The sequence below is a fragment of the Podarcis liolepis genome (assembly GCF_965112155.1).
Source record: "Podarcis liolepis genome assembly, chromosome: 8".
NCBI lineage: Eukaryota > Metazoa > Chordata > Lepidosauria > Squamata > Lacertidae > Podarcis > Podarcis liolepis.
In genome coordinates, this window is record NC_139560.1 from 81093293 (window position 1) to 81117393 (window position 24101).

General features: G+C 45.5%; 1 protein-coding gene and 1 long non-coding RNA gene across 8 annotated transcripts in view; one reads left to right on the top strand and one right to left on the bottom strand.

The window, feature by feature from the left end:
- The window catches only part of TRIO (trio Rho guanine nucleotide exchange factor), a 268574-nt gene that overhangs the window by 137462 nt on the left and 107011 nt on the right, over positions 1-24101 (top strand). For all 7 annotated transcript variants that reach the window (XR_014529571.1, XM_083518908.1, XM_083518913.1 and 4 more), the window contains exons 17-21: positions 4832-5023; positions 7201-7350; positions 11316-11430; positions 14633-14748; positions 20282-20404. Coding sequence is in view for 6 of the 7 variants with exons in the window: in XM_083518908.1 (XP_083375034.1) it covers positions 4832-5023; positions 7201-7350; positions 11316-11430; positions 14633-14748; positions 20282-20404 (696 nt within the window). In the remaining variant the exon portion in view is untranslated. The remainder of the gene's footprint in view (positions 1-4831; positions 5024-7200; positions 7351-11315; positions 11431-14632; positions 14749-20281; positions 20405-24101) is intronic.
- Positions 834-18483, bottom strand: LOC310714426. Its single transcript, XR_014529745.1, has 3 exons — positions 18376-18483; positions 3618-3778; positions 834-1168 (listed from the first exon to the last, which is right to left on the bottom strand). It is a non-coding gene; the product is annotated as an uncharacterized lncRNA (long non-coding RNA).

The window sequence follows — 24101 nt, forward strand, 5'->3', positions numbered from 1 at the left end:
ACACAATATTGAGCCTGATTGCTTGCTAGTCTGACTCTGCTTAAAGCAGCTTTCCCGCCTTCTTACAAAAGCGTCAGCCCTCAGCAGGACAAAACGGAGATTAAAAACTTTGTTCATAAATTTGATTTCTGGTTACCTCTTGAGCAGCATTTGTGGCTATCACTGTGCATTTCACCGGGTGGAATTCATTGCTGAAGATTTATTAACCAAGAGATAGTTCATTTGCTATGGGGGCATCATCATTTTCCATTGCTAAATGCCACGCACTACCATGAAGCAATAATGTGGAAAGCCCTCGTGCCACTGCTAACGTGCCTCTTAATTTAATGTGCTTCTTTAGTTCAAGGGGCCTGCCAGACTGGTGACTGGGAGCAGCTGCCAGGACCATATAACACCGATCCTGAAAGATCTGCATTGGCTCCCAGTACATTTCCAAGCCAAATTCAAAGTGTTGGTGCTGACCTTTAATGCCCCTAAACACTTTCAGCCCCATATACCTGAAGGAGTGTCTCCACCACTGTCATTCAGCCCTGAGGTCCAGCTCTGAGGGCCTTTTGGGGGTTACCTCACTGCGAGAAGTGAGGTTACAGGGAACCAGGCAGAGGGTCTTCTTGGTAGTGGCACCCGCCCTGTGGAATGCCCTCCCTTCAGATGTCAAGGAAATAAACAACTATCTGACTTTTCTAAATGCAGCCCTGTTTTGGATATTTTACAATTTGTTGTGAGCTGCCCAGAATGCCAGGGGCAACCCAGTCAGATGCGTGCAATATTACTACTACTACTACTACTACTACGACTACTACTACTACTACTACTACATGACCAGCAATCCTGTTCTAATCTTCACCTTACTTGGGATAGGTGACGTGACTAAAATAGAGGCCCAGAGCATTGAAAACGACTGCTGTACGGTTTAATTTTTTTTTCTGGTAATACGTAGTGAGATGTGAGTGCTTAAGATTGCTAAAAGTAAAATCCTTTGCTTTTATCCATTGGGAAGCTTTTTATTTTCAGAAATCCTTGGTGCTACAGTAACTGCCTTCTGTTCTACTGTCGTTCTGCGGAGTTTTCCGTTTTCCCTTTCTGTTGTTCACAGTTTGCAGTGTCTGTGTCCTCACTCTTGGCAGCTTTGGTAAATTTTCGGTATAACATTCCTTCCTTTTAGAATCTGCAGTGTAGATATTTGTCCTTTTAGGGGATAAATGTGTAGGAACTATAACCGGGGGCTACTTTGGTAGAATGCGATAGAGCGGGCTATATACTGGTTATACTTAAGAATTCCAGAGCAAAGTTAGATTTCAAACCTGGAGGTTCTGCTTTCCTCCAGCACACCCTCTCTGCGTCTCCTTTTTATTTATGCATTTGTTTTCTAGCGTTCATACCCCTCTTTTCTTCCATCAGAGCCCAGGGTTTTTTGCTAAAAGCAGCAAACGTCTCAAGTCAAAAAGGGACCCAGGAATCTGCGTGGCCACAGAGCACTTAATAATAACCTGTAGCAAAACAGTTTGGTACATTTATGCTCTTTTGCAGCTCTTAAACAAATATCTACTCTTCATTGCTGTAAAGAAGTACCTGGTTACTAATACCAGCCTATCTCACATTGTTGTGGTAAGGATACTGTGAAAGTATCTGATAACCACTTTGAACACTCAACAGTAATAGGATTGAAGCTTGTTTGAAAAGTGATATTTAAAATTACATAATAGCAGTAATAAGGGACGCGGGTGGCACTGTGGGTTAAACCACAGAGCCTAGGACTTGCCAATCAGAAGGTCAGCGGTTCGAATCCCTGCGACGGGGTGAGCTCCTGCTGCTCGGTCCCTGCTCCTGCCAACCTAGCAGTTCGAAAGCACGTCAAAGTGCAAGTAGATAAATAGGTACCGCTCCGGCTGGAAGGTAAACGGCGTTTCCGTGCGCTGCTCTGGTTCGCCAGAAGCGGCTTAGTCATGCTGGCCACATGACCCGGAAGCTGTACGCCGGCTCCCTCGGCCAATAAAGCAAGATGAGCGCCTCAACCCTAGAGTCGGCCACGACTAGACCTAATGGTCAGGGGTCCCTTTACCTTTAATAGCAGTAATAAAGCATTTTGGCAGCGCAGGTGGAGTACAGTTGTATGGGCTTCCCTCTACACATTCAACGAACCCATCACGTATGATTGGGAGAAGCATCGTAGCTGCAGGACCCCCCCCCCATTCACTGCATGCACATTATTGGGGTGTTTTCAGTCGGCCCACATCCCTCTCCAAGCAATCAGGAACACACCATCTTTGAAGAATTCCCGGTCTTGTTGAAAGGGGAACGCTTCTGCAAGCATAGGCATGCAGTCCTATAGCAGACAGGTGAAAAATGAAAAAATTCCTTCCAGTAGCACCTTAAAGACCAACTAAGTTAGTTCTTGGTATGAGCTTTCGTGTGCATGCACACTTCTTCAGATATCTGAAGAAGTGTGCATGCACACGAAAGCTCATACCAAGAACTAACTTAGTTGGTCTTTAAGGTGCTACTGGAAGGAATTTTTTTATTTTGACTATGGCAGACCAACACGGCTACCTATCTACTCCAGGTGAAAAATGGCCACATGGCAGGGGGAAACCTGCTTCCCCTGCCCCCACCCCCAACCCATGAGCGTTCCAGAAGACTTGATAAAAGTGGGACAAACTTATTCCCCAAGGGTCCCACTTATAGGGTATAGAGAGGTCCCCTTTTTGCAAATAGTATAATTAGTATAATAGTATAATTCATATAACTTCGTATAATTCGGGCAGTTGCTCCAGGTGTGGTGCTCTGGTTATGGCATGTGAAGCTTTGCGAGCACATAAAAAGGCAACCAGTTACTCCCAGTCTCCCGAGGCTGCTTGAACTGGGATCCAGTATGCGGAGCAACAGGGGCCTGTTGCCTAGTGCGCCCTGCTTTCCCTACCTACCCAGTTTAAGGGTGTGCGAGCATTGTGTGCAGATATATTACTCTTCATTCGCGTGCCATGTAGTCCCCGTTACAACCTAGACCTGGAATCCTTAACTATAATCAGGTGAGAGTGCTCTGATTTCTGTCTCGTGGGGCTTGCTTTCTCGCGCTGCTGTATTGTTGCAGCTGTGTGTAGACTAGATGTAGATGACACAAAAGGTGTGTGCTGAGAGCCTAGCTTTTAGGGGAGGTGGTGGGGAGGTGGGACTGAAATATGAATCCTGTTATCAGCTTCTCAACCATTCCAGCAGTGGCTTTCCTTCCCCGTTAGAAGAAGCTACACAGAACCAATGGAAAGAGAAATACTTGTCTCCGTGTAGTTTCATCAGTCATAGGTGACCACTCCCTGATTTTCCACCAACATTTCATAGGTTGCCTTCCCATTCCTGGTGGGAAAATACCCCCTCTCCCCAGTGTGGTACCCCCTCTCGATGTGATAAAAGCCTACCATCTTGCACAATATTATCAGAGAGCTTCTGGAGCATCTTTTCTGCTTCCCTTGGGGTTCGCTACTTGCAAAGAGGAGATTCTGTTCTCCTGCCATGCCTCTGTCTCATGGCTTTTGCCAGCGGTGCTTTGGCTTGGCTAAGGAAGACTGACAGAAAGCCTCAAAACAGGAAACACCCACCAAGAAGAGAGCCCTCCAACTAACCTCATTTCAGGAATTTTGGGATCTGTGGCGTTTTTTGCGTCGCGACCTCCTAATTTCTCCTGCAAAGTTACCCTTCAGAAAGTGGCCGCTCTCCCACCGATCCTGAACTATTTCATTCTGTCTGAACGCAAGAGACGGTTCCGGTGAAATGTTCTGGATTCCTGTGGGACAATGCTTGGAACCATTCACAAGTATCATTCCATGTTGGGGGGGAGACAACGCTTCACGATGCTACACACATAGCTCAAGGGACTCACATGAATTATTATTGGTAAGAAATAACTCAGCTGCTATGTACACAGCGCTGTTTAGAGCAACATAAGCAATGGGCGTTGGGGGGAACATGGGTTAGTGCCCCAACAAGCTCACAATTTAAACTACTACAGCAAGGGAAAAGGTGGGGATGTAGCAAGTTTAACAAGGTGTGTTTGGTTCACATTCTTTTGTTGGGGATGAGGTCAGGTGCTGTGGTCTAAACCACTGAGCCTCTTGGGCTTGCCGATCGGGTTGGCGGTTCGAATCCCTATGATGGGGTGAGCTCCTGTTGCTCTGTCCCAGCTTCTGCCAACCTAGCAGTTCAAAAGCATGCCAATACAATACAAGTAGATAAGCAGGTACTGCTGTGGCAGGAAGGTAAACGGTGTTTCTGTGTGCTCTAGTTTCCGTCACAGTGTTCTGTTGCACTAGAAGCGGTTTAGTCACGCTGGCCACATGACCCAGAAAGCTGTCTGTGGACCAATGCGGCTCCCTCGGCCTGAAAGCGAGATGAGCGCCACAACTCCAGTTGCCTTTGACTGGACTTAATCGTCCAGGGGTCCTTTACCTTTATAGCTTTGAGAAGGATTTCTAAGGCAGAGGTGGCACCTAGAAGTCAGTCTAACTGTTCTGGCTCGTGGATAATTCTTTAGTAACACTTGTGGACAACATATACAACTGATGCCACATTTTAAGATACACACACAAGGATAGCCTCAAAAGCCAGCACTTGAATACAGATTGCTGCATTGCTGGGTTGGCTTCCTTGACCCTAAGTTGGCCAGAGTTAGGAGGAGGGAGAAAGAGGAAGGACATTTCGCTTGCAGTTGCCAGATTAATGAGCATTTAGCTGTTGTGCAATCGCCATTTAACTGTCAAGAGGAGGGCGTAACCCATTTTGAAAACGCACAGAATGCTTTTCACGAATTAAGTGTTGTGTTCCGTTTGTATTTGATCAGAAAACGCACCAGAGCGCATTGCAAGTGCAGCAGAAAGCCGAGGCGATGTTGCAGGCGAATCACTACGACATGGACATGATCCGGGACTGCGCGGAGAAAGTGGCCTCTCATTGGCAGCAGCTGATGCTCAAGATGGAAGATCGGCTCAAGCTTGTGAACGCCTCTGTGGCCTTTTACAAAACATCTGAGCAGGTAGAGGGCAATGGCTCGCCGAGCCAACAGTGTGGCTGCTGGTAAATGGTTTCAAGGGCTGGTTTCACGACAGATTGGTTTTAAAGCCCAGATTCACTCAACTGAGGTTAATAAGGGAAAGCAATTCCATCTTACAGACTTGGTTCATTTGCTTTTCTCTGTATGTTGCCATCCAGCATTACAGTCACAATACTTGAAAATGGAAACACGTTCCTAGGTGTAACTTGAAAATGAGCATCTCTGTGTGTATATTTTTTGTATAAAACGAAACACACCATTTCTTGAATGGACTGGGTTTCAGGTAGTAGGTGTATAAGTCCTAAAGCCTGCTTTCTAGAAGTTTCTCTACCACTCTCCCTTTAACCTCAGTAGTTTATTGATTCCAGATTAAATTAATCTAAGGCCAAAACTAGACATCAGTGAAGGCGAGAGGGTCCTGTTGCTGCCCTTAACTTTTTTTTTAGAGCTTCTTAACTTTTCTTAGGCTTCTTAACTTTTCAAAAAGCGAGCCTTACAAGTAATTGCAGCTCGGGAGCAATTAAGCCGTTCCAGTGCTAAAGATGGGCTTGCTCACATTACCAAGGGCTTACTAACAACTGCTTTGTTCACTTGGCTTTAGCAGAATGGACCTGTGGTATTGAAGTAACCTCTGTTTGCAAACCACAGGTGAGGGAAGCTGGGAGTAGTGAAGAGACGTAATGTTGACCCAGTGTTTGCATTGTGTGACTTCTGAGGAAGCTGTCAAATCAGGTTGTAGATGTGAAGTGAATGCCAGTCCTTTCAGTCTTCTTCTTTGGCAATCACTCGTAGCTGAGTAAGATTGTCTTCCATGAACACGGTTTTAACAGTGAGTCCGTAAGTGACTGTGGAGGCCAATTCTGGATCCACACGTCCTTCCACAGTGGGGACATAGGTTTCTGGGTGGGAGTTGATCATGGTGAGGGTTTGCCAAGCGTGCCTTCCTCTTAGCACGTTTCTCCCTTTAGTCCTGCATTTGAGCATCTTCAAAGCCCATTAAAAAATTGTCCAGTAGCACCTTAGAGAACAACTAAGTTTGTTCTGGGTATAAGATTTCATGTGCATGCACACTTCTTCAGATAACAGACTGTTAATGACTGCAGTTAGTCCTACAGGAAAAAGCAAGGGATAGTATGCAGATGACCAAAAAAAGTCAACAGGTTTACCATATCCATTGAGTCAATCACCCATCTCCTACCACCCTTCTGAGATAAACCCCACCCCACCCTCCCACTATATATAAGGGTCTGGTGACTTCTGTTTCAGTGTATCTGAAGAAGTGTGCATGCACACGAAAGCTTATACTCAGAACAAACTTAGTTGGTCTCTAAGGTGCCACTGGACATTTTTTTTTTTTAATTATTTATTTCAGCTGCGTCAGACCAGCACGTCTACCTACCTGAATCTAGATTCAAAGCCCATGACACCTTTGGTAAAGGCTGTTCTCTCTCTTTTTTAAAAAAAGATATTTATTAGGAGTTTGCAAGTTACAAAAAGAGAAAAAGAACAATAAAAAATTAAACAAAACAAAACAATACCTTACATCAAAAAAGAAAAAAAAAGAAAAAACAAAAAAATACAATAAAACAACGAAAAAACGGAACAAAAACATTTAAAAACACATCCAGCCTTTCCATGTCTTTACCTTTCATATACTTGTTTCATCGACCTCCTCACACCTCCCTTTTTTGTATTCTAGTTCAATTAGCTATTTCAGCAAGTCCTTTCCATCTTTCTCAATTTTCGTTCTAAAATTTGACTTAAGACACTCTAACCTTAAATTTTCCACTTTGGTCCATTAACAATCTATTTTTACTTAATTCTTTATAACATTTCTGCTAAAGCCATATAACTTCGTTCCAGCATCCTTCTAACATTCAGGTAAGGCTGTTCTCCAACTGGAGCACTCGCAGGCCTGTGTTTCCCAGTTGTCGGTGCTTAGACTACATTTTTAAAGATTTGCCTTGAGAGTCTTTAAACCCCTTTTGTTGACCACGAGCATTACGCTTTCCATTTTTAAGTTCGGAATAGAGTACCGTAGTTGCTTTGGGAAAAGTTAATCAGGCATCCACACAACATGACCTTTCAGTATTGATGGGTTAGCCCTCATCCTGCAACAGAAACCCTTACTCTGTCTTTTCTTGTCTGTTGGCCAATAGGTCTGCAGCGTACTGGAAAGCTTGGAGCAAGAGTACAAGCGAGAAGAAGACTGGTGCGGAGGAGCTGACAAACTGGGCCCCAACTCGGAAACAGACCATGTAACGCCTATGATAAGTAAACACCTTGAACAGAAGGAGGCATTTCTGAAGGTAACAAGGAGAAGTTCGTGTGTCTATGAACACTATATTTCAAGGCTGGGTTTTGCAACCGTGCATATAAAACGGGCAGACAAGATTGCCTAATCCACGGGTAGGCAAACTAGGGACCGGATCCGGCCCAATTGCCTTCTAAATTCGACCTGCGGATGGTCCGGGAATCAGCGTGTTTTTACATGAGTAGAATGTGTCCTTTTATTTAAAATGCATCTCTGGACCAATGGTACGAAATACTATGGGAAACAGCCCTACTAGAAAAAATAACCAATAAACTGAAACTGACACGGGGACAAACAGAAGAAGACGCCTTTACCCCGGTATGGCTCCCCTTTATCACATACACAGCCCAACAAGACAATGGCAATAATCCACCAACAGCATACAAATCAATATGGCTAACCTGATTCAAAACACCCACCCACCCCACTCACACACGAAAACACAGATCACGTCAGCCAATCACAAACAAACAACCATACCCTAGGCCAACTCCAACCTCTCACCACCAAAGAAACTCAAATGAACAGCACGAGCAACGCTGACACCAAACCCTACATACATTAAGCAAAAAATAAAAATAAAAAATGCATCTCTGGGTTATTTGTGGGGCATAGGAATTCGTTCATTTCCCCCCCAAAAAATATAGTCTGGCCCCCCACAAGGTCTGAGGGACAGTGGACTGGCCCCCTGCTGAAAAAGTTTGCCCCTGGATCCATTACGGAAGGATTGCCTATTTTGTGAAATTCTCTCCCCCTTGAGATAAGCCGTGCCCTTTTGTTTTATTTGCGTTTTGACACTGCCCCAAACCCATACCTTTCCACCTAGGCTTTTTGGTAGAGTTGTGCGAATGCTCTACTGCCTACTAGTGATGATCTGCTGAGATCTGATTATTATATCTTTACCTTAATGTGTTTTAGCTGATGTTTTGCCCATTTAATTTTTTTTAAATTGCATTGTCTTATCGTACACTTAAGTTGTACCTACTGTACCCTATGTTGGTATTATTGGGCCGCCTCCAACCTTAGTCATCCTTAGAGTAGTCCCATGGGAATCAATGGACTTGACTCACTTGGGTCCATCATCCTAAAGGGAAGGTGCTACACAGCGTGGAATCCTGTTTGTGCTCGTGGAAGGGTTTTTGATTCTGCTTCCTCCTAAGGAAGAAAAGGAGAGATGGTTTTTGTGTCCTTCTCCCTCTCTGTGCAGCCCTCAACACCCCTGAAAATTTGCTATATTTTGTTGGGGGACCCTCCAGAGAAGGCGGAAGGAGGAAGGGAAAAACAGCAAGAAATCATCTCCCTTTCCTCGGCCATTAGCAGCAGGTGTCCATCGAATCAAAAGCCTGTCTATCAACTTAAGAGCACCAATTGGATCCTCCTACCTAGTAGGAAATTGAAAAGTGGGTCCCTGGTGTGGCAAAGTTGAAGCCAGCAGCTGTCAATCCGTTCTACTCTTTCTGCAGAGAAAAGGGGCAAGGAAAGATGGACTGGAAAGCTAACGGGCGGGCGCAGGATATAGAAGAAGGTTTGCGGCTTCTCAAAATAGCAAATAAAAGCTGTCAAACACAGTGCAGTTAGTTAATTGGAGCAGAAGGCTGAAGAAGCGAGGAAGCACAAGGACATGAATCTGCTTGATTGCCCATTTAATATTGAAGCAAGCTCATTTTTGGCCGTTTCTGGCGGTGCTAAAAATAAAGCAAAGCTTATGAGATACCTTGCGAAAACAGCAGAGTCTTGCGGCAGTTTTCAAAATTAATAGGTTTAATTGTGGCATAAGCTTTTGTGGATGAGGGTCCACTTTGTCCATGAATTTTGTTGAATAAATAAGAATTCTAAGGTCAATGTATAAAGGGCTTAACATAGTGACTTGACCGGATCGGGGGCTTCCAGCTGTCACCTCTGCTATCACTTTTCCATTTTTTACTAGTAATCTGTTTTCAGATATCAGAAGCTCATTTTTAGAGAAGAGAGAGAGGCAGGAAAGGCTGCAGTGGTTAAGGGAAGTGTGTGTTCTGTAGTGTAAACTGATTGCTACTTTGTCCATTTAGGTGAAGGTGACCAGAAAGTGAACCTCAATTCGTACCATGCATGAAATGCAAAATGCTTCCCTTTATTTCTATTGGCTTTTCAGCTGCTACTAAACATGGTTACTCAGATGTGAACCTCATTTGAGTACCTAAATCTACATTTAGGGCTGCAGCCTTTATAATATCAGTGGGCACCTCTGTCTTCTGCCTCCGATATTCAGTTAGTCTCCTTGATTAGTAGCTTCAAGAGATTTCAACAGAACTGAGTGCTGCTTGGGTTTTTTTTATGTTAGAGCTTGTTTTATTCTTTGGCCTGCTACCCGAAGAACTCCAAATCTCCAAAACGAACACTCTTGCTCTTTAGAAGCTAGTATAATTAAGAGATTTTTGCACGTATGTCCTTGTCTGCTGGTGCTCCTCGTTTATAATCTGCAGATTATGAGTCCTAGCAAATAATGTAATAATTGAGGGCAGCTGGTCACATCAAGCAACTATTTCCCTATTAGTGTTTAAGAGCAAAACACAGCATGGAAATGCTGTGAAAGGATTTACTTCTGTTCCTGAATCCTGAGTGTTGCTTAAGGAAGAGAGAGCTTAACCACAGTCTCATGTTTGGCTGCTGCGCTAAACCAGACCTTGTTTTGGCTGCCACGGCATGCTAAAAGACTCCAATTACTGAGGTCCTCAGATGGGACGCTTCTAGGGGTTATCCACACCCCTGAGGTCCCTTTGGTCATCACTAGGGACCAAGCCCTTAGTGTGGCAGACCCTGCCCCGTGGAACTCCCTGCCACAGTACAGATTCAACAGGAAGCATCCCTCCCTTCTTTCAGACAACTTTTTGTTGAAGCACCTTACAACATGCATTTTTTCCTTTTCTTTTAACCTATCAGTATTTATTGATGTATTTAATGGTGCCTTAACGGCCATTTGGCTCATTTTTATTTATACACGTTGCATCCGATCTTGCTATATATATTTTTGTATGAAAGTGCAGATTATAAGTTTGCAAATAAATAAAAGGACTTGGGGGAGGAGGGTGGGGAGCAAAACCGGTGTAATCTCCTCCTTAGGAACCAGTGTGCTCACGCTAAGCTATGTTTCTTGGCTCAGCATTATGTCTGAACATGGCCCATGTAAAAATATGACCAGCGACTGTCCTATAAACGTAACTAAACTGCTTTTCCCCCTCTCTAAACCACTGTGATGATGTTTTCCTTGATCAAAAAATAGCTTGACAGTTGATGCCCTGCAGCCACGCTCTGGAAACAGTGCTAGCGTGTGGTACTAGGAGAACTGAGGTTGGGGAACAAGACTCGCACTTGCCAGGCATGGAACATCCATGGAAGAACATGGCACAGAGGAATTGAGCCTTCCTACTTGCTCATAGAAGGGACACAGGTAGCGCTGTGGGTTAAACCACAGAGCCTAGGACTTGCCGATCAGAAGGTCGGTGGTTCGAATCCCCGCAACGGGGTGAGCGCCCGTTGTTCGGTCCCAGCTCCTGCCAACCTAGCAGTTCGAAAGCACATCAAAGTGCAAGTAGATAAATAGGTACCGCTCCGGCGGGAAGGTAAACGGCATTTCCGTGCATTGCTCTGGTTCACTAGAAGCGGCTTAGTCATGCTGGCCACATGACCCGGAAGCTGTATGCCAGCCCCCTCGGCCAATAAAGCGAGATGAGCGCCGCAACCCCAGAGTCGGCCACGACTGGACCTTATGGTCAGGGGTCCCTTTACCTTACTTGCTCATAGAGAAGCATCTGTGTTGTGCAGCCCAAGAGGAATGGGCCAAATTTGCTTTGTTTGTTCAAGCCATTACACGCAGGCTGTAGCGGAATTTAAATTTCCACTTGTAGTGCCTAAAACGACAAGGTCAGTGAGCATCACTTTGCGCATGCCTGCCCTGATGTGTCTGTCTGTGGTCTCTTCCAGGCTTGCACGCTGGCTCGGCGAAATGCTGATGTCTTCCTGAAATACCTGCACAGGAATAGCGTCAACATGCCAGGGATGGTGACTCACATCAAGGCCCCTGAACAGCAGGTGAAAAGTAAGCATGCACGATGGGCTGGCTACCTGTCGATCTTAATACAGTTCAACCATTCCGCTGGTAAGGTTGTGATACAGTTCTGGTTTATGCGGGTGATACTCACGAAGCACACACAGAACAAGGGTGCAAATCAGCTGTGCATTAGCTGCCCCTGTTAGCATCTCAAGCCATGCTAAGAGCAATAAAGAACTCCTAGCTGTGGTTGTCACCGGGCAAAAAAATAAGTTTTTTTGGGGGGGGGAGCACAACAGTGGAAGTTGTGGGATTTTTTTGCAACTTGAGATAATGTATTAATAACAAATGACCACAGTGCCAAACATTTAAGCATGTTTCCTTTGTTTGTGTAAATTACACACTTACCTGTGCCTGCGTGTGAAACAGAGTTTCTTTTTCCCCTCTTTTTGAATAAATTTTATCAGGTTTTATAAAGAGAGATACAAAGATGATAATCAAATATCTTTTTTTGTCCAGGCTTTAGATCAGTGGTTCCCAACTTTTTTTGGCCATGCATCTCTAAAATCCTGATTATTCAAAAAGTGAACTCCTATTCACATGGAGGAAGCCTAAAAGGCCATTCACTGTTAATAACTCATTCTCGAATTGCCTCCCTTAAAAATCGAATTGCTCCCCTGGTTGGGAACCACGGATCTAGATAAAATGAAAACATCGATCGGGGGGGGGGGGGGGGAGAGGAAAAATAGAGAGAACAAAAAAGGAATAGATAGAGATAGCATTAAGAGAGAGGGAGAGGTTAAAAAACTAAGAAACTTCCAATTAATTGTCCGTCAGCTATATATATAAATACACAGATTTTCTAAATATTTCATGCAAATAAAATATTCCACAAACCCAGCAGCACATTTATTTATTGCAAACTGCTAAATAAAACAAAATAAGAGCTGTAACAGAGACATTAACACAGAGAAAATGATCAAGACCTATCCTTAAAATAAGCAGGAATCAGAATGCACAAAAATAATGAAATCAGTGTCCTATGTAGTGCTTATAAAGTCTTCCATGAAGTTAGTTGGTGGTTGCATTTTAAAACCCTGCACAGCTTGGCCAACGTGGGTCCCCAGTAGAACATCTCTTCCTACAGCAGCCTGACATACACCTGTTTTCAACGTCCCTCCTCTGAGTGGCCAGACCATTGGAGGTAAGGCAGGTGATAACTGGGGAGAGAGCTTTTTCGGTTGTGGTGTCCCATTACTAAAACTCCCTCCCCAGGTGAGCTTGCCTGGCACCTGTGTTAGTAACTTTTTAAGGGCATGGTGGAGAATTTTTATTGCCCGCTCCCCGGCCAGACTTTTAACACCTGGTTGGTTTGTTTTTTTAAGTGATTAGTGGCTCTGTTTTTAATGCTTTTTCTGCACTCTGTTTTATTGACTGTTCCTTTAAATAGAAAAATGATAGTTGTAAATTGAAGGGTGTTACAGAAATACCTTAAATGAATAAATAGACGAATTAATGTGTTTGAAAACAGCAAGCTGAGGACCAGTTATGAGTATGATGAACACTTTGGAGTGTGGAAAAAAATTGCAGATCTCAGTGAGGAGCTGAAATGGCACCACTCTGCTTCATTTATTTTATTTTGTGTGTATATTCACAGCTTTGTATTTTCATGTTGATCTGCCATGAATTCTGGGACATTCAGTGGCCGCCTTTGGATGATCGTATCTCCATTTAATAAGCCAAGATACGAATGGATCTAGTATCTGTGCACTTCTCCCTTTGTGCAAGCAAATGAACACGCCAGGAAGTCTTCAGTTAACACTAGTTTCTCATTAGGTCTGAACTGGGATGCTACGGCCAGTGGTTTCAGAACAAGCCAGGATATGAATCCAACTCTAAACTATGATTTCATATCCTGGCTTGTTCTGAAACTGTCAGCGTTATGTTCCTAGTTTGGATGCAGTGGAACACATTGGTTAATGATAGGAAGATTTGCTGACTTGTTGGTTCACTCACATAAGAGGAGGTGGATGTGTGCAAGGGTACTAAGCTTGTTCATATCGCAGCTTATTAAGCAATATATGATAATCCAAACAGAGTTAGATACACTGATATCCCGAAAATTCAAGCAGGCAGCACTGGGTGTAGAAGTTATCGCTTGGAGAGTTGCTTCATGCATTGACCGCTTGCCATAACAACATAAAGGCCATATTTAAATGTTAGGCACAGATACACCAGACACTTTAAGCATGTGGGTGGTGCTGTGGTCTAAACCACTGAGCCTCTTGGGTCAGCAGTTCGAATCTGCATGACGGAGTGAGCTCCCATAGCTCTGTCCCAGCTCCTGCCAACCTAACAGTTCAAAAGCACACCAGCGTGAGTAGATAAATAGGTACCACTATGGTGGGAAGGTAAACAGCGTTTCCGTGCACTCTGGAATTTGACGTGGTGTCCCGTTGCACTAAAAGCAGCTTAGTCATGCAGGCCACATGACCCGGAAAGCTGTCTGCGCACAAACGCCAGTTCCCTCGGCCTGAAAGTGGAGATGAGTGCCGTACCCCAAAGTCGAATTCGACTGGACTCAACCGTCCAAGGGTCCTTTACCTTTACCCTTTACACCAGACATAGGAGATTCAACCTTCCTACAGACAAGGAATCCTTACTTTGTATTGCAAGAGCAACATGTGAGATTTAATGAAACTTCTTTTTCAGTCTGTTCTCTTGCCACTGCTGCTTGTTTTCAACTATTGCTGCTGTATGCCTGACTTCTTTATGTTCATTTGAGTTACCGTATTTTTCGCTCTATAGGAAGCACTTTTTCCCTTCCAAAAATTAAGGGGAAATGTGTGTGCGTCCTATGGAGCGAATGCAGGCTCCTTGGCTTCAGCAATAGCAACGCGAAGCCTCCGCGCTCCGGAGGCTTTGCGTTGCTTTCGCTGAAGGCGGGAGATCAAGACTCTCCTGGCTTCAGCAGAGAGGGAGAGCTGTGCAGCGCCCCTTCAGCCAAGCGGGAGGAGAAAGGGAAGGGGCTCCATTTCTCCTGCCGCTTTGCTGAAGGGGCGCTGAGCAGAGAGGGGGAGATTTTTTCCCCCTTGTTTTCCCCCTCTAAAACAAGATGCATCCTATGGTCCGGAGCATCCTATAGAGCGAAAAATACGGTGCCTCAACGGCTTGCCAGATATATCAGTTCCATAGGCCTTTGCTTTTTGCTCAGCGCACCGATTGATTTGGCCTCTTTATGATCCGGCAGATATCCTGAACGAGCTCTTCCAGAGGGAAAACCGTGTCCTACACTACTGGACAATGAGGAAAAGACGCCTTGACCAGTGTCAGCAGTATGTGGTCTTCGAGAGGAGCGCCAAACAGGTCAGGGCCTGTATTTTAAGCAGCCTTTTCTTCCTGACGCTGTTGGATTGGAATGCCCATGTTTGTTTGCAGCCCTTCTCTCAACAGGCAGCCCAGAAGCGAGTCGCATCACGTCTCGCTGATTTGTATAGCCTGTGCTAAAAAAATGCCCTCGTGTCCCTTTTCTCCGTTGTGGCAATGCTGAATTTGCTTGGGAGTGTGTCGGCACTCTAACCTCTGGTCCTTTTGCGCCACAAGGAGTTTCAGTCAGCACGATGCAGCTTGTGTGCGAAGTGCTGTATGTGCTAATAAATCCCTAAGTATAAATGACTTGGGACGCGGGTGGCGCTGTGGGTTAAACCACAGAGCCTAGAGCTTGCCGATCAGAAGGTCGGCAGTTCGAATCCCTGCGACGGGGTGAGCTCCTGTTGCTCGGTCCCTGCTCCTGCCCACCTAGCAGTTTGAAAGCACATCAAAGTGCAAGTAGATACATAGGTACCACTCCGGCGGGAAGGTAAATGGCGTTTCCATGTGCTGTTCTGGTTCACCAGAAGCAACTTAGTCATGCTGGCCATATGACCCGGAAGCTGTACGCCGACTCCCTCGGCCAATAAAGCGAGATGAGCGGCGCAACCCCAGAGTTGGCCATGACTGGACCTAATGGTCAGGGGTCCCTTTACCTTTACAAATGACTTGCTTTTAAACTACAGTAGGTTGTATGCTGGTGGCCCACTAGCAGAAAGTTGGAAGCACATAACTGGGATCTAGAGGGCCAGGCGCAATCTTCTGCTTTGCAGCCTCAGAGGTGTTCAGGTCCTGCATTCCCTACGCATCTCCCGAAAAGCCGCTTGTGAGGGACCCGCTAGCATCTTTTGCAGCAGCAGGGTATGTAGACCGCCAGCGGCGCTCAAGCTGGAGTTGCCTGTTGTTCGCCCTAATTGGCTGCGTTTACTACAGCCGCCAAGGCATGGCTGGAAGGATCCAATGGGCTGGCTCTGGAGATAGCACAGGTAGGGAAGGAGATTCAGGGACCAAGCAGCCTCTTTCACCAACCTTCCTTGACCCAGCTGCAAGATTTTATGAGCCATATACAATAACAATAATAATAATAATTTATTATTTATACCCCACCCATCTGGGTGAGTTTCCCCAGCCACTCTGGGCGGCTTCCAATCAAGTGTTAAAAACAATACAGCATTAAATATCAAAAACTTCCCTAAACAGGGCTGCCTTCAGATGTCTTTTAAAGAGAAGATAGCTGCTTATTTCCTTCACATCTGAAGGGAGGGAGTTCCACAAGGCGGGTGCCACTACCGAGAAGGCCCTCTGTCTGGTTCCCTGTAACCTCACTTCTCGCAATGAGGGAACCGCCAGAAGGCCCTTGGCGCTGGATCTCAGTGTCCAGGCTGAACGATGGGGGTGGAGACGCTCCTTCAGGTATACAGGTATACAACAGAGAAAGGAAAAAGCGAAGGGCAAAGGAAGAGCGAGTATGTACCGGTGCCATAGAAAAGATGGTCCACTCGTTTGGGTAGTTCTATGGGGATGGAATTTTGTATGTTGGAATTCACCAGCTAGAGTGTTTCTCAGAGTGCAGGTTCCTAGTAACTTTATTTATCACAATCTAGCTTTTACTAAGTTTTCTAGGTAGCCTGTTAGTTGGGAGTATCCATTTGTGGGTGGGGGGTGGGGGGTAGGGGTGGTAGAGACACAAAGATGGAATGAAAAAGTGTACAGTAACCCAAATTGTCTTTTATATATTTTAATATTATACAGTGCAGTCACAGCAAAGAAAAAGAATGTAGCATTAAGATTATGGTGTCATTTTACATGGTCTTAAAACACTGGCAGTCCGTATAGATTCTCCATGGACAGTTTGGGGAGGCTGGTGGGAGAGCTTTCCTTTCTTTCCCCCTTACATTTGAAAAAAAAAAGGTTTCGTCAAATGTCTTTTCCTTTATAACCCCCTTTGCAACTCTTCTAAGCCCGGTTAGTTTCTGTTCTTTCTTTTTTCTTTCTAGACATCTTTATTGAAAGTTCAAAAAAGTACTTAATTATATTATATGTGCGCTAAACTTGGTGAGACGTAAATAAAAGAGGAAAAAAGAAACAGCACCCATGTATAAGGGGAAATTAAGCTGGAGGAGGAACAACCCCAAACTGTATACTTTACAAAGCTGTTATTATACAATAACCCAGATTGTGCAGTTTGCACTCTGCAGCTAGTGGCACATTTTAACAGTGGCTTAATAGGGTTGTATCCAGCACTGCACAATTCCATTCATGCAACAGAACGTTCCCCTTCTCTTCCCTGCAGCTTCCCACACACCTTCCAAATCTGGTCCAGAGTTTTTGGCGGAACCCTTTAGAGCAGATTTTGGGAACGTGCGAGGAGAGGAGGGAAAGAGGAAGTCCTGTTGCATCCAACCCAATGAATCGCCCTTCCCCCTCTCCAAAAGAACTCTAAAATTGTGTTTTTGTTGGGGTGCTAGGAGTAGAGATGTAAAGATGGCCATTGCCAACACAACGGTAAAAGAGGGTTGAAAACCATTTCTCTCAAATTTGGTTGAAATGGATTCAGACATGTGATTTGATTGTAATGTAACATATTTCTAAAATGAATGTATTTAATACAGCTGTAGGAACTCATTCCAATACTATAGAAAACAAGCTTTCAATTAAATGTAATAAGACCAAAATAACTAAATACACAGAAAAGTGGTGGGAGGTCAAGCTTTTTCCGGGCAATATCAGCGGGGACTGGTGGGGCAGGTTTCAGTAAGTTTTGTTTCAAATGAGGTATGGATCTCTGCAGATTTTCTGATCTCTTGGAAAATAAGCTATTCTTTATTGAACTGCTGGTCCAAAAGCTGCTGTTCTATTCTCAGCAAAGTCCCGCTGTTTCATTTCTGTAAAATTATGTGTTTGAACATTGATGCTCTCAACAACCAAACTTCTTTGATGGTTGTATTCAGCTCAGTTTAGCTGGTAGATATTCTAGTGTATAATTTTTGGTAGCTGGTATGGAGCTTCAATTGCAGTGTAAAAAGACCCCTGACGCCTAACATCTCTTTATATAATTCTCCAGAACATTGTATTCTGCCTGTCGCATCTCAAGTATTTCTGACCTGGAACTAGCTGTGCTTTGTGCATTTTTTAAGTGCTGATGTCATTTCATCCTTGAAAAATGTTAAAACAGAGCAATCATAACCCTTTTTTTTACTCAGAAGTAAGTCCCACTCAGTTTGGTGGGAACTACTTCTCAGGGACGCTGGTGGTGCTGTGATCTAAACCACTGAGCCTCTTGGGCTTGTCGATCAGAAGGCCTATACGTGACCGCTCCTTGATTTTCCACCAACATTTCAGAGGTTGCCTTGCCATTCCTGGTGGGAAAACACCCCCTCTCCCCAGTGCGGTACCCCCTCTCGATGTGATAAAAGCCTACCATCTTGAACAATATTATCAGAGAGCTTCTGGAGCATCTCTTCTGCTTGACCTAGAGTTCGCTATATGCAAAGAGGAGATTCAGTTCTCCTGCCATGCCTCTGTCTCATTGCTTCTGCTGGTGGTGCTTTGGCTTGGCTAAGAAGACTGACAGAAAGCCTCAAAACAGGAAACACCCACCAAGAAGTGAGCCCTGCAACTAACCTCATTTCAGGAATTTTGGGATCAGTGGCATTTTTTTGCGTCACGACCTCCTAATTTCTCCTGCAAAGTTACCCTTCAGAAAGTGGCTGCTCTCCCACTGATCCTGAGCTATTTCATTCTATCTGAACACAAGAGACCATTCCAGTGAAATGTTCTGGATTCCTGTGGGACAATGCTTGGAACTATTCGCAGGTATCATTCCATGTGGGAGTGCTATACACATAGGCCAAAGGAGTCACATGAATTATTATTAGTAAGAAATAACTCAGCCACTATGTACACAGCGCTGTTTAGAGTAACATAAGCAATGGGCGTTGGGGGGAACATGGGTTGGTGCACCAAGAAGCTCACAGTTTAAACTACTACAGCAAGGGAAAAGGTGGGGATGTAGCAAGTTTAACAAGGCGTGCTTGGTTCACATTCTTTTGTTGGGGATGAGGTCAAGTGCTGTAGTCTAAACCACCGAGCCTCTTGGGCTTGCCGATCGGAAGGTCAGCGGTTCGTCTCCCCATGACGGGGTGAGCTCCCGTTGCTCTGTCCCAGCTTCTGCCAATCTAGCAGTTCGAAAGCACACCAGTGCAAGTAGATTAATAGGTACCACTGTGGTGGGAAGGTAAACGGCGTTTCCGTGCACTCTGGCTTCCGTCACGGTGTCTCGTTGCACTAGAAGCGGTTTAGTCATGCTGGCCACATGACCCAGAAAGCTGTCTGTGGAAAAACGCCGGCTCCCTCGGCCTGAAAGAAAAATGAGCACCACACCCCATAGTTGCCTTTGACTGGACTGAACCATCCACCCTTTACCTTTTACCTTACTTTCCAGAAAGACTGGTGTCCAGTTGGTGCCCTTGCAGTTACAAAGGGCTTTTCATAGAATTGCAGAGTTGGAAGGGACCGTGATAGTCCCCCCTGGAGTGCAGGAAACCTCTGCCCAATGTGTGCCTCAAACCCCTGATCCTGAGGTTAAGAGTCTCATTCCATACTGACTGTTCTGTCCCAGATACGGTCTTCACAATATTTGAGCAGTAGTATATTTGCATGGAGAAGAAGGAATCTCTGAATTGTAGAAACCAATGGCTACATCTCCCCGCCACTTAACTCCAGGCCTTGATGTTCCAAGGATCATTCACAGGTTCTAATCTCTTTCTCTCTTTGCAATTTGTGGTTTGTGCCATCAAAGGCTGCTGGAAACCTTTAAGCAAGTATCTCTATTCAAAGCACATTCACTTCGATTTTGATCCAATGGAATGCTTCCGCTATTGGAAGGAGGAGGGCAAGTTTTGCCCATCTCCCCTCTCCCTCCCATCCTGCAGTCTCCAGTTCTCCCCAGGAATTGGAGACCCGCTGCAATAGGGTGACATGTGGCAGGAGGGTGTTACAGGAGGAAGGACAAATTGGCAAAAAAAGAAGAAAACCATTAAAAGCTCTTCCATGCACAGAAGGGCGTTGATTGAGTGCATTTATCTATTTATATTTGGTGCAATTGTACCCCGCTGTTCAGCCAAAACAGACTCCCAGAGTGGCTAAAACGAAAATAGACCCTAGAATCTAAAAGGCACGGCACGCAAGGAAAAAGGGACAGGGAGGGAAAAGGTGTAAAAAGCGATTGCTGGCGCCACTTCTTGAAAGTTATATAATAGTTCTTAAAGTGACCAGCTAAAAACAATTCAGGGGTAAGAGCTGCCTAATGGAGCTGATCTTTCAGGAGAGGTGATGTGACAAGCTCTGCTTGTCATCTCTCCCACTGTGGCAGCCTGCTTGGATAATGTTAGGAGATGCCTGGGCGATGTTAGGAGAAGCCCAGGAACTGGTGACCTGAGTTTCAAATGGGATTCTACACCTAGGAAATAAGTTGCCTTTGCTAAAAGGTAGTCTAACGCTTCTTCTTTGTGATCTTTTTCTCCCTTAGGCTCTTGAATGGATCCATGACAATGGAGAATTTTATTTATCTACGCACACTTCCACTGGCTCCAGTATCCAACATACTCAAGAGCTGCTAAAGGAGCATGAAGAATTTCAGATTACGGCCAAGGTAAATTGCGATGGTGGTTAAGGTCCCCTGCCATTTTCTTGCTGTGTCTTGCGCCTGTTTTTATCTCTTTGGGAGAAGTGGAGCCACATTGTTGATCGAAAGGGGTGCAGGGCAGGCAGGTATGTTCCCTCTCCCCAACCACATGTAGTCTCTGCATCTGGACTGGGGGACCCTTTTCTGTCAAAGGCCACTTTCCCTGAGCATGCAGATGAAGGATGGAGCCAGAGACAAAAGTGACTGGGCAAGCTTCCAGGAAAGGACATATCTCTCTTGTTGCAGAGAGCCTTCTCCTTCATCCTCCTTACATCGCCTCATCTTTTGGGGCTTTCTCCACCATGATTTCCCCCTTCTCCTCTCCAGCCAGGCTCTGAAATTGAATTGAGGGGTGCATATGACCCTTAGCTCAGCGGTTGTCTACACCTCCTCTACTTACTGCTACTACTAATAAAATAATAATAATAATAATAATAATAATAATAATAATAATAATAATACAGTCATACCTTGGGTTACAGACACTTCAGGTTGCGTTTTTTCGGGTTACAGACCACCGAAACCCGGAAGTACCGGAACGGGTTACTTCCGGGTTTCAGCGGTCACGCACAGAAGTGCTAAATTGCGCATGCGCAGAAGCGCCGAATTGAAAACCGTGCATGCGCAGATGCGACACAGCGGGTTGTGAATGTGCATCCCACACGGATCACGTTTGCAACCCGAGCGTCCACTATAATAATAATAATTTATTATTTATACCCCGCCCATCTGGCCATAGCTGTCAACTTGCAGATTTGAAAATAAGGGACCAGCAGCCTTGAAATAAGGGACCAGCAGCCAAAATAAGGGACCTGCAGCCTCACCTGTTCCAGGCACTCCAGTCTTCCTGTCCTCCTGCAGTCTGGTCAAACTCATGCTGGTAGCTTCGAGAACACGGTCCAACCAACTTTGTAACCAGAGGTTCAACTGAATAGAATCTGAATCACATGCACCACAAGGCCTATGCAGCCTCAACTTAAGATGGCTCCCCAGCCTGGCTTTGCACTGCAAAGTTTGCAGCAGCACGTGCAACAAAATGGCGTCCAGCATTCAAAAAACCCCTCAGCTTGCATTAACTAGCCACACACAAGGCATGCAAGCTCCACCCCCCAGTCGTTCTTAGACTTCTTATTGGGGGAACAACACAAGCAACACAGTTAGAGCCTCCCTCCTCCCTGGCCGGCAGGCAGGGAGGGAGAGGAGCTGCTTCATTTGAAATTTAAGGGACATTTAAGGGACATCCATCAATAAGGGACAGCAGTGGGACATGGCGCTGGAATAAGGGACTGTCCCTTCAAATAAGGGACACTTATGCATCTGGCTGTGTTTCCCCAGCCACTCTGGGCAGCTCCCAACAGAATATTAAAACCATGATAAAACATCAAGCATTAAAAACCTCCCTAAACAGCGCTGCCTTCAGATGTCTTCTAAAAGTCAGATAGTTGTTTATTTCCTTGACATCTGACAGGAAGGCGTTCCACAGGATGGGCGCCACTGCCGGGAAAGCGTGGTTCCCTGCAGCTTCACTTCGTGCAGAGAGGGAACCACCAGAAGGCCCTTGGAACTGGACCTCAGTGTCCGGGCTGAATGATGGGAGTGGAGACACTCCTTCAGGTTCCAATGAGTTCTTTGAAATGACTGTGTGGTTTGGGGTGCTGCTGCTCTAATTTGCATTATGCGTCTTGCCCGCTTGTGCCAAAGTTTCTTGTTAAAGGGGAAAAGAAGATGGCAGCAACACCAGTCTCTCTTTTTGCTTTGTAACAGGGTCCTCTGTGTTCTGGAAGCATATAGGGTTGGCTAGCTAAGCATGTAGGGATGCGGGTGGTGCTGTGGTCTAAACCACTGAGCTTCTTGGACTTGCCGATCAGAAGGTGGGCGGTTCGAGTCCCCGCAACGTGGTGAGCTCCCGTTGCTCTGTCCCAGGTCCTGCCAACCTGGCAGTCCGAAAGCACATCAAAGTGCAAGTAGATAAATAGGTACCGCTCCGGCAGGAAGGTAAACGGCATCTCCGTTCGCTGCTCTGGTTTCGGTGTTCCGTTGCACCAGAAGCAGCTTAATCATGCTGGCCACATGACCCATAAAAACTGTGCTGACAAACACTGGCTCCCTTGGCCTGAAAACGAGGTGAGCGCCACAACCCCAGAGTCCGTGACTGGGCTTAACTGTCAGGGGTCCTTTATCTTTAGCTAAGCATGTAATGAACAACTCAGCACTTGACCACTAAACCGCATTCTGCTTATATAGAGCAAGCAAAGATATTGTGTGCTTTGTAGTCGCAGGTATTTTGTACCTACGGAGTCCATTCCATGATGGATACGCATATTTGAGCTATGTTGTGAAAGGAACGCAAGAATACATTTCATTAGTTGATAGTGGTATCGAAACAATTTGAGTATGGTGTTTATCAGTAGTGTGTTTCAGGAAATGCAGGGTCCAGAGGAAGAACTGTGCTTGAGAAGTAAATGAATTATATTTTATTTTATTTATGACCTGTGTGTGGTGCCTCAGAGCATGCCCTCAGAGCCAGTGTGGTGTAGTGGTTAAGAGCGGTGGATTCGTAAGCTGGTGAACTGGGTTCGATTCCCCGCTCCTCCACATGTAGCTGCTGGGTGACCTTGGGCCAGTCACACTTCTCTGAAGTCTCTCAGCCCCACTCACCTCACAGAGTGTTTGTTGTGGGGGAGGAAGGGAAAGGAGACTGTTAGCCGCTTTGAGACTCCTTAAAGGTAAAGGTAAAGGTACCCCTGCCCGTACGGGCCAGTCTTGCCAGACTCTAGGGTTGTGCGCCCATCTCACTCAAGAGGCCGTGGGCCAGCGCTGTCCGAAGACACTTCCGGGTCACGTGGCCAGCGTGACATCGCTGCTCTGGCGAACCAGAGCCGCACACGGAAACGCCGTTTACCTTCCCGCTGGTAAGCGGTCCCTATTTATCTACTTGCACCCGGAGGTGCTTTCGAACTGCTAGGTTGGCAGGCGCTGGGACCGAACGACGGGAGCGCACCCCGCCGCAGGGATTCGAACCGCCGACCTTTCGATCGGCAAGCCCTAGGCGCTGAGGCTTTTACCCACAGCGCCACCTGCGTCCCTTGAGACTCCTTAGGGTAGTGATAAAGCGGGATAATCAAATCCAAACTCCTCCTCCTCCTCTTCTTCTTCTTCTTGTAGTAAAGAATTTCAACAAGAATCTTTGCTGGTTCTGTTATTGGATCCCACCTTTTATGCTCTTAGCTGTGCCACTGAAGTTTGGTTTAAGTTGAGGCTGTGTCAGAGAGCCAGTCGCTTAAATGACAACACCAACATCACGTTTTATATTCTTCTTATTCCAGTTCTTGAGATTTAGGCCATCTAGGATGGTTTATGTAAGGGGGGCCATAAAGCAATTGGCATGTGATGAGCAGGAAGACAGGGATTAGTTTGGGGGTTGTTTAGGAGAAAATGGAAATTGTAGGGAGATATAAATATGCTGGCTGCGAGGAATCCTCCTCCCTTACTTCTGCAAATCTATTGAGATATTCCTTGGCTTTCCTCTGCCACCAGGAGGATTAGAAACTTCAGCTCTCTGTTCCTCGCTTATCAGCAATCTGGGGTAACATAAACTTGAGCTGCAAGGCTGGAGGAGCAGATTTCTAAGATTAATTCTGCCTGTCAAATCCTGACTTTGTAG